The sequence below is a fragment of the Pinus tabuliformis genome, chromosome 8 (genome assembly GCF_031772625.1).
Source record: "Pinus tabuliformis cultivar Carrire ecotype Pingquan chromosome 8, CPIR1, whole genome shotgun sequence".
In the NCBI taxonomy this organism is placed as follows: Eukaryota; Viridiplantae; Streptophyta; class Pinopsida; order Pinales; family Pinaceae; genus Pinus; species Pinus tabuliformis.
In genome coordinates, this window is record NC_142294.1 from 1,441,186,592 (window position 1) to 1,441,198,085 (window position 11,494).

At 36.1% G+C, this 11,494-nt stretch overlaps 1 protein-coding gene across 1 annotated transcript; it reads right to left on the minus strand.

Moving 5' to 3' along the window:
- Positions 1 to 10,228: 10,228 nt before the first annotated feature.
- LOC149241118 (copper transporter 5-like) lies at positions 10,229 to 10,657 on the minus strand. The gene has a single exon (XM_089370439.1). The coding sequence runs from the start codon at positions 10,655 to 10,657 to the stop codon at positions 10,229 to 10,231; it is 429 nt and encodes a 142-aa protein (XP_089226565.1).
- Between the last annotated feature and the right edge of the window lie 837 nt (positions 10,658 to 11,494).

Genomic DNA, 11,494 nt, shown 5'->3' on the forward strand with positions numbered 1-11,494 from the left:
GTTTAATTTAAAATTGGGAAAAACAAACCAATGGAATCATTCCAACACAGAGAATTTTCACTGTGCCTGAAATTCTTGCTGGATTCTTGTCAAATTTGTGGTTGGAAAGAGGGTCTGTTTGCTATACAATTAACGTACTCTATTGTTCATGAGTAGCATGGTTTTTGTACCCCAATGAGCTTGTCAAATATTTCTGAAATGATATTTTGAACAGGTCAATCCTCACAATCATCAGCTAAAGTTATGTGATTTTGGAAGTGCCAAAAGCTCTGGTGAGTTGTTGGTGAAGTGTAACTAGTAGATTCTTGAATTGGTTTAAATTATTTGATGGCAGCGTTTAATGTTTTATGAAATGTGTAATGTTTAGAATACTAGATTTTGTTCAAAGGACTTGGGATTTAAGGTTTGATTCATGAGTCTATTTAATGTAGAACTTCATTTCTCTGTATGTATGTATATATGTATATGTTGATGCTCTTCTTATAAGGTAAAAGGTGAACCAAATATATCATACATTTTCTCTAGTTATTATAGAGCTCCTGAGCTTATATTTGGAGCCATTGAGCATACTTTTGCTATTGATATCTGGTCCATGGGTTGTGTCTTGGTTGAGCTACTTCTTGGTCAGGGAAGTGGGTTTTCAGTTTTAGAGTAGTCTTACCTCTACAGATCATGCATCAATACCGAAATTGCAGTTTGTAATATTCCTAATGACATCATGCTTACATATACTTGATGAAATTTTACCAAATTTGTACCAAAAGACAGTGTAGCATGCTGATAATTCTCACTATGCAGAAATCCTGCAATCATGTTTCGATATTATATCAAGTAAGGTATTCTAGGAACACAGATTTCTGATTTTCCTTGCTCTTTACAGGCTCTCTTAGGCTCCCACTAGGATCAGATTTCATCCCCAGCTATCACTACCTAGTCTGTGGGGTGGAAAAAAAGGTCTTTTGATCATTAGTGTGAAAGCTACATATAGTTTGACAAAGATATGTAAATTATTGTTATCAAACCTACATACAGTTTGACAAAGATATGTAAATTATTGTTATCAAACTATGGAAATTTAGGATTTTATTTTTTATGCAGTTGGAAAATATTAAGGCTAAGTAGTAAGGTTTTGACAAAGATATGTAAATTATTGTTATCAAACTATAGAAATTTAGGATTTTATTTTTTATGTAGTTGGAAAATATTAAGGCTAAGCAGTGAGGTTTCCAATAATCATACTTCAAAAAATCACTTTTGAACGGTCCAAGTAGTGTCCTGCTAAGTCAGGAATAGAAGGCCCAATTCAACTTCAATTCAACATCAATGCATGAATAACTACGGTGTTGCAGTAAGTTATGTAAGACGAATTGTTTTGAATAGTGGAGGTGCTTAGTACGTTTGAGAATACCCTTTACTAGCCTTGGGTATGATATTCAAAGCATCAAAATCACTCTCGGTTTCTAGGCCATACTGCCTTGAGCATTAACCCTAATTAAGAGGCATACAGTTGGAGAATATATTTGGATTTTGTATCATTGCACTGGGATATAAGCATCCAATTGAATTGTCATTGTCCTCTTTTCACCTTACACGTTTGCAAATATGCCTCTTTTCACCTTAAGCTATTTGACAAAAATGGATTTACCATTTACACTCATATCCTATCAAACTCTGCTTGGAAATATACAAATCACTGTTGATTATATTCAAAGATTAATTAAATTTATACTCTAGGTAGAGGAATCATGGCAGAGCATGGCCCCTTTTGCCAATGTAACCAACCATCTATAATTTGCTCGTCACCTAGAAAAATAAAAATAATTCACCATCTCTGTCAGTAATATAGTGAAACATAATTTAAACCCTGAAACATAAACACAAGTAACCGTATTAGTTGTCCTGGAGACCACCCACTTCACATCTGACGGTGAAACAATGCATTTTACAGGCACGGTTTTATGATTCTCGAGCTGAATAGAGATGACTTCCAAGGGCTCCATCCCTTTGAGGTTTCTTGAAACAATATAATCAACTTGCCCACATGATTAAATGACAATTTATTAACTGTAACCTCTTATTCCATGTTAATAACAAGAGTAATCCTCTTGCGTTTGATGCTAAGTAGTTTGTCATATATCACCCATGGAAAACTTATAAAATGGGGATCGGTAGTACCAGATCCTTTCAAATTTTCACGGCCCCAATAATCTGGGTGACATGTTACATGATACCCAGTTGATGCCCTGGCACTTTGCTTGTCAGCAAAGCTGGTTGCAGTGTTCTCGTAATCATGATAGCCATTTTCAAACCACCCCCTGCAGTGTTCTGAGAGACCTTACTGCATACATGATTGTTTCCTTTAGATCTCTATGCTTCCTATTACCATGGAATATTGACAAAGTTACGATGTTTCCATTGATAATCTCCGCAACCCATAATAATCCATCAATGATGCCAACTTACATCCATACCATTTTTTGTGCACTAGAGCTTCACTGAGGTAGATTTCAAATCCCTTCACCTCCAAATTATTGTCATATTCCTTCCGAACAACTTCCTCTGTGAATGAGCTTATACAAATAGTCTATAATGCTTGTACATGTTTTGATTCATATGTTCATTTATCCTCTTTCTCCATGAAATCAAGAAATTCTTTTTGGTGTAAATTGGCAGGAACCCGCGCTGGAATACCATTTTTCAGAAAATCAACTACTTTTGAAAATAGCTCGGCTAACTGTAGACAACTTGCACTCTGAGCCATACTCGACTCTTGGTCAGAAAATGCAGTATGAGAATTGGCTATCATTCCCAAGCTGTCATTCATCTTCTAATTCACAAAATACTCTTGAACCTACTACATCATCAAACAAAATCCTCGCTCAGTGGATGAAAAAAATTGGTCTTTCTCAAATTAAAGGACATATAAAAATGGGATATCAAAGGGGTATGGAAGGGTTGGATCAACCTAGAGTTGGTGATTCATTTAAAGATGGTTTGGGATAATTAGAATTTAGTGATAAATGGTTGTTTATAGGAGTTGCCTAAACCTGTATCAGACTTCCCTCCCTTGCTAAAGTCTGATGTACAATTTAGTCAGAGTGTTGATTGTTCTAGAACTTTGACTGTTTTGGATGATCTAGTTTAGTTTAAAATTGGGCAAAACAAACCCATGGAATCATTTGAATACAGAGAATTTTCATTGTGCCTAAAATTCTCGCTGGATTCTTGTCAAATTTGTGGTTGGAAAGAGGGTCTGTTTGCTATACAATTAACATACTCTATTGTTCATGAGTAGCATGGTTTTTGTACCCCAATGAGCTTGTCAAATATTTCTGAAATGGTATTTTGAACAGGTCAATCCTCACAATCATCAGCTAAAGTTATGTGATTTTGGAAGTGCCAAAAGCTCTGGTGAGTTGTTGGTGAAGTGTAACTAGTAGATTCCTGAATTGGTTTAAATGATTTGATGGCAGCATTTAATGTTTTATGAAATGTGTAATGTTTAGAATACTAGATTTTGTTCAATGGACTTGGGATTTAAGGTTTGATTCATGAGTCTATTTAATGTAGAACTTCATTTCTTTGTATGTATGTATATATGTATATGTTGATGCTCTTCTTATAAGGTAAAAGGTGAACCAAATATATCATACATTTTCTCCAGTTATTATAGAGCTCCTGAGCTTATATTTGGAGCCACTGAGTATACTTCTGCTATTGATATCTGGTCCATGGGTTGTGTCTTGGTTGAGCTACTTCTTGGTCAGGGAAGTGGGTTTTCAGTTTCAGAGTAGTCTTACCTCTGCAGATCATGCATCAATACCGAAATTGCAGTTTGTAATATTCCCAATGACATCATGCTTACATATACTTGAGGAAATTTTACCAAATTTGTACCAAAAGACAGTGTAGCATGCTGATCATTCTCACTATGCAGAAATCCTGCAATCGTGTTTCGGTATTATATCAAGTAAGGTATTCTAGGAACACATATTTATGATTTTCCTTGCTCTTTACAGGCTCTCTTAGGCTCCCACTGGGATCATATTTCATCCCCAGCTATCACTACCCAGTGTGTGGGGTGGAACAAAAGGTCTTTTGATCATTAGTGTGAAAGCTACATACAGTTTGACAAAGATATGTAAATTATTATTATCAAACCTACATATATTTTGACAAAGATATGTAAATTATTGTTATCAAACTGTAGAAATTTAGGATTTTATTTTTTATGCAGTTGGAAAATATTAAGGGTAAGAAGTAAGGTTTTGACAAAGATATGTAAATTATTGTTATCAAACTATATAAATTTAGGATTTTATTTTTTATGCAGTTGGAAAATATTAAGGCTAAGCAGTGAGGTTTCTAATAGTCATACTTCAAAAAATCACTTTTGAACGGTCCAAGTAGTGTACTGCTAAGTCAGGAATAGAAGGACCAATTCAGCTTCAATTCAACATCAATGCATGAATAACTATAGTGTTGCAGTAAGTTATGTAAGCCGAATTGTTTTGAATAGTGGAGGTGTTTAGTAGGTTTGAGAATACCCTATACTAGCCTTGGGTATGATATTCAAAGCATCAAAATCACTCTCGGTTTTCTAGGCCATACTGCCTTGAGCATTAACCCTAATTAAGAGGCATACAGTTGGAGAATATATTTGGATTTTGTATCATTGCACTCTGATATAAGCATCCAATTGAATTGTCATTGTCCTCTTTTCACCTTACACGTTTGAAAATATGCCCCCTTTCACCTTAAGCTATTGGACAAAAATGGATTTAACTTTTACACTCATATCCTATCAAAATCTGCTTGAAAATATACAAATCACTATTGATTATATTCAAAGATTAATTAAATTTATACTCTAGGTAGAGGAATCATGGCAGAGCATGGCGCCTTTTGCCAATGTAACCAACCATCTATAATTTGCTCGTCACCTAGAAAAATAAAAATAATTCACCATCTCTGTCAGTAATATAGTGAAACGTAATTTAAACCCTGAAACATGAACACAAGTAACCATATTAGCTGTCCTGGAGACCACCCACTTCACATCTGACAGTGAAACAATGCATTTTACAGGCACGGTTTTATGATTCTTGAGCTGAATAGAGATGACTTCCAAGGGCTCCATCCCTTTGAGGTTTCTTGAAACAATATAATCAACTTTCCCACATGATTAAATGACACAATTTATTAACTGTAGCCTCTTATTTCGTGTTAATAACACGAGTAAGCCTCTTGCATTTGATGCTAAGTAGTTTTTCATATATCACCCACGCAAAACTTATAAAATGGGGATCGGTAGTACCAAATCCTTTCAAATTTGCACGGCCCCAATAATCTGGGTGACATGTTACATGATACCCAGTTGATGCCCTGGCACTTTGCTTGTCAGCAAAGCTGGTTGCAGTGTTCTGGTAATCATCATAGCCGTTTTCAAACCACCCCCTGTAGTGTTCTGAGAGACCTTACTGCATACATGATTGTTTCCTTTAGATCTCTATGCTTTCTATTACCATGGAATATTGACAAAGTTATGATGTTTCCACTGATAATCTCCGCAACCCATAATAATCCATCAATGATGCCAACTTACAGCCATACCATTTTTTGTGCACTAGAGCTTCACTGAGGTAGATTTCAAATCCCTTCACCTCCAAATTATTGTCATATGCGTTCCAAACAACTTCCTCTGTGAATGAGCTTATACAAAGAGTCTGTGATGCTTGTACACGTTTTGATTCATATGTTCGTTTATCCTCTTTCTCCATGAAATCAAGAAATTCTTTTTGGTGTAAATTGGCAGGAACCCGTGCTAGAATACCATTTTTTGGAAAATCAACTGCTTTTGAAAATAGCTCGGCTAACTGTAGACAACTTTCACTTTGACCCATACTCGAATCTTGGTCATAAAATGCAGTATGAGAATTGGTTATCATTCCCAAGTTGTCATTCATTATATAATTCAAAAAATACTCTTGAACCTACTACATCATCAAACAAAATCCTCGCTTAGTGGATGAAAAAAATTGGTTTTTCTCAAATTAAAGGACATATAAAAATGGGATATCAAAGGGGTATGGAAGGGTTGGATCAACCTAGAGTTGGTGATTCATTTAAAGTTGGTTTGGGATAATTAGATTTTAGTGATAAATGGTTGTTTATAGGAGTTGCCTAGACCTGTATAAGACTTCCCTTCCTTACTGAATTCTGACGTACAATTCAGTCAGAGTGTTGATTGATCTAGAACTCTGACTGTTTTGGATGATCTGGTTTAATTTAAAATTGGGCAAAACAAACCAATGGAATCATTCCAACACAAAGAATTTTCACTGTGCCTGAAATTCTTGTTGGATTCTTGTCAAAATTGTGGTTGGAAAGAGGGTCTGTTTGCTATACAATTAACGTACTCTACTTTTCATGAGTAGCATGGTTTTTTTACCCCAATGAGCTTGTCAAATATTTCTGAAATGATATTTTGAACAAGTCAATCCTCACAATCATCAGCTAAAGTTATGTGATTTTGGAAGTGCGAAAAGCTCTGGTGAGTTGTTGGTGAAGTGTAACTAGTAGATTCCCGAATTGGTTTAAATTATTTGATGGTAGCGTTTAATGTTTTATGAAATGTGTAATGTTTAGAATACTAGATTTTGTTCAAAGGACTTGGGATTTAAGGTTTGATTCATGAGTCTATTTAATGTAGAACTTCATTTCTCTGTATGTATGTATATATGTATATGCTGATGCTCTTCTTATAAGGTAAAAGGTGAACCAAATATATCATACATTTTCTCCAGTTATTATAGAGCTCCTGAGCTTATATTTGGAGCCACTGAGCATACTTTTGCTATTGATATCTGGTCCATGGGTTGTGTCTTGGTTGAGCTACTTCTTGGTCAAGGAAGTGGGTTTTCAGTTTCAGAGTAGTCTTACGTTTGCAGATCATGCATCAATACCGAAATTGCAGTTTGTAATATTCCCAATGACGTCATCATTACATATACTTGAGGAAATTTTACCAAATTTGTACCAAAAGACAGTGTAGCATGCTGATCATTCTCACTATGTAGAAATCCTGCAATCGTGTTTCGGTATTATATCAAGTAAGGTATTCTAGGAACACAGATTTATGATTTTCCTTGCTCTTTACAGGCTCTCTTAGGCTCCCACTGGGATGAGATTTCATCCCCAGCTATCACTACCCAGTCTATGGGGTGGAACAAAAGGTTTTTTGATCATTAGTGTGAAAGCTACATATAGTTTGACAATGATAAGTAAATTATTGTTATCAAACTTACATATAGTTTGACAAAGATATGTAAATTATTGTTATCAAACTGTAGAAATTTAGGATTTTGTTTTTTATGCAGTTGGAAAATATTAAGGGTAAGAAGTAAGGTTTTGACAAAGATATGTAAATTATTGTTATCAAACTATAGAAATTTAGGATTTTATTTTTTATGTAGTTGGAAAATATTAAGGCTAAGCAGTGAGGTTTCTAATAGTCATACTTCAAAAAGTCACTTTTGAACGGTCCAAGTAGTGTCCTGCTAAGTCAGGAATAGAAGGCCCAATTTAGCTTCAATTCAACATCAATGCATGAATAAATATGGTGTTGCAGTAAGTTATGTAAGCCGAATTGTTTTTAATAGTGGAGGTGTTTAGTAGGTTTGAGAATACCCTTTACTAGCCTTGGGTATGATATTCAAAGCATCAAAATCACTCTCGGTTTCTAGACCATACTGCCTTGAGCATTAACCCTAATTAAGAGGCATACAGTTGGAAAATATATTTGGATTTTGTATCATTTCACTGTGATATAAGCATCCAATTGAATTGTCATTGTCCTCTTTTCACCTTACACGTTTGAAAATATGCCTCTTTTCACCTTAAGCTATTTGAAAAAAATGGATTTACCTTTTACACTCATATCCTATCAAACTCTGCTCGAAAATATAAAAATCACTATTGATTATATTGAAATATTAATTAAATTTTTACTCTAGGTAGAGGAATCATGGTAGAGCATGGCGCCTTTTGCCAATGTAACCAACCATATATAATTTGCTCATCACCTAGAAAAATAAAAATAATTTACCATCTCTGTCATTAATATAGTGAAACATAATTTAAACCCTGAAACATAAACACAAGTAACCATATTAGCTGTCCTGGAGACCACCCACTTCACATCTGATGGTGAAGCAATGCATTTTACAGGCATGGTTTTATGATTCTTGAGCTGAATACAGATGACTTCCAAGGTATCCATCCCTTTGAGGTTTCTTGAAACAATATAATCAACTTGCCCACATGTTTAAGTGACACAATTTATTAACCGTAGCCGCTTATTTCGTGTTAATAACACGAGTAAGCCTCTTGTGTTTGATGCTAAGTAGTTTGTCATATATCACCCACGCAAAACTTATAAAATGGGGATTGGTAGTACCAGATCCTTTCAAATTTTCACGGCCCCAATAATCTGGGTGACATGTTACATGATACCCAGTTGATGCCCTGGCACTTTGCTTGTCAGCAAAGCTAGTTGCAGTGTTCTGGTAATCATCATATCTATTTTCGAACCACCCCCTGCAGTGTTCTGAGAGACCTTACTGCATACATGACTGTTTCCTTTAGATCTATATGCTTCCTATTACCATGGAATATTGACAAAGTTACGATGTTTCCACTGATAATCTCTGCAACCCATAATAATCCATCAATGATTCCAAATTACAGCCATACCATATTTTGTGCACTAGAACTTCACTGAGGCTATTTTCAAATCCCTTCATCTCCAAATTATTGTCAAATGCCTTCTGAACAACTTCCTCTATGAATGAGCTTATACAAAGAGTCTGTGATGCTTGTACACGTTTTGATTCATATGTTCGTTTATCCTCTTTCTCCATGAAATCAAGAGAATATTTTTGGTGTAAATTGGTAGGAACCCGCGCTAGAATACCGTTTTTCGGAAAATCAATTGCTTTTGAAAATAGCTCGGCTAACTGTAGATGACTTGCACTTGAGCCATACTCGACTCTTGGTCAGAAAACGTTGTATGAGAATTGGCTATCATTCCCAAGTTGTCATTCATCATATAATTCACAAAATACTCTTGAACCTACTACGTCATCAAACAAAATCATATAAGATAATCCACGGAGCAGTGCTAGTGTTTAAGCTTAAACAAGTATAAGAAAGCAATATAGGTAATTTGTCTCCAATGAAGGCCCACAAATTCTTTTCATATAAACATTGGCTTAATTAAAGTGAACGTGGATAAAGAAAAAGATCATAATCACAAAGTTAGTATGTTAATATTCCAGAAAAGTATGCTAATATTCTCCTCTGAACAGTTCAGAACATGAAGCCAACCAATGTACAAACAGTCCAAGGATTCATATATTTTAAGAAGATGTGGTCAATGGAGTTAGTAGTAGACTATCTGTTAAATATCTTAGTGAAAAGTGCCTAAAGCATCCAGAATTCTAGTAAAAAAAATAATAAAACCTAATGGGATGCTTGCAAGACAAATTTCAACAGGGAATATTATTGGTAAATGTTTGAAAAACAGTGTATGGAATATTATTGGTAAATGTTTGAAAAATAGTGTAGTAAGCATTCTTATCTTTAATTTTTTCTGGGAACATTGTTTTGGTCAGTTTTCTCAATTTCTCAACTTGTCTCCCACAACCAAAAGCATCAAAAGAAAACAAAAATATACAATGATCATGAAGTTCACGAGCACTCAAATGGACTTTCAGTGTTTTCTTCTTCGACTTCCCCATGGCTTCTGAAGAAGAAATACCCAACAACAAATCCCAGAATGACAACTATAAAAAGCCCCATTGAAAGACATCGCTGCCAACATGAGAAAATATCCCAGCCTTGCATTCACACCAAAAGCGGCCGGTTCCATGACCCTAAATCCAAGTGCTCTAGGGTTTCTTCCAATCAAAGAAGCATTAAGGTCCAAGGCAACCTTACCACTTGAAATCCCCTTGAAACGAAACCATAGATTGACAATATACTCATGAAATACAAAAGAAAAAAAATAAAAATAGCAACAAGGAGCAACAAGGGTAAGCGAGTAACCAAGCCATGATTGAGTCTTCCAGCCCTCGAACAGCAGGGTCATGTCTCCCGCAACCAAAAGCATCAAAAGAAAACAACAATATACAATGATCATGAAGTTCATGAGCACCCACATGGACTTTCAATGTTTTCTTCTTCGCCTTCCCCATGGCAAGAAGAAATACCCAACAACAAACCCCAGGATCACAGCTATAAAAAAAACCCCATTGAAAGACATCGCTGCCAACATGAGCAAATATCCCAGCCCTGCATTCAGACCAAAAACAGCGGATTCCATGACCCTAAATCCAAGTGCTCTAGGGTTTCTTCCAATCAGAGGAGCATTGAGGTCTGAGGCAGCTTTACCACTCAGAAAATCCCCTTGAAACGAGACCGCAGATTGACAATATACTAATGAAATATAGAAAAAAAGCAATACAACAAGAAGGGTAACTGAGTAACCAAGCCATGATTGAGTCTTCCCGTCATCGAACAGCAGCTCCTGCAGTAAAACATTATGTGCATCATCTTGGAGGTCTGGAGTTCGAATCCGGATGAAACCCTTTTCCATAATTTCACTGGAAATGCCCCTAACAGATCTGATTCAGGGCCTGGTCCTCGATATTGAAATAGATATAAAGCAGACCATTCCAATAGGGTATATTCTTCTCCAACTCATCCAAGATTGCCCTCCCTCCAGCATGTATACAGAAATGCTCAAATGCAAGCTTGAAATCAGGAATATACGCTTGATCTTCATCTTCAGAAGTTTTCTTCCCACACCAAAAACTGCTGCTGGACCAAATCAAACAAGAAGACGAAGAAAAGAAAATGTGAAAACCAGAGTGAGAAAACAGGAAGCAGATACAAAAATCTGCGAACTGGGGATTGGGCTCCAAAAATATGAGAATCCAAACCAAAAATGGTCTGAATACCGCCACCCACTTCGATATACCCATAAAATTTCCTGTGTCGCTTCAGACCTCAGGGCGAGTGACTCTGTTGCAGTGTTTCTTGGGTGAGCGACGAGCGACTCTGTTGTAGAGTGTTAGATGGTGCTACTCATAACAGACGGGCTTATTTTGTGCAGTGTTTCTTGGGCGAGCGACTCTGTTGCAGAGTGTTAGATGGTGCTACTCATAATAGACGGGCTTATCATGTGCTCAAAATTAGGGATTAATGGCACACCGTCTCAAAGTTGGGGAGGCACAACTGTCTTAAGGCCGAAAAACGTCATGAACGCAGTCTTTGGGATCCTTCCAAGCGCAATATGCTCAACTGCAAACCCAATATTCTCAACTGCAAACCCAATTTTCTCAACTGCCTATCTTCACCGATGATCACCTGCTAGCCTGGTACCTTCCGAGCGCAATTTTCTCAACTGATCAAAACGTTCTTCACTGATGAT

Excerpts from the sequence above, each read along its gene's own strand:
- LOC149241118 (XM_089370439.1), bottom strand. The coding sequence starts at position 10,657 with ATGGAAAAGGGTTTCATCCGGATTCGAACTCCAGACCTCCAAGATGAT.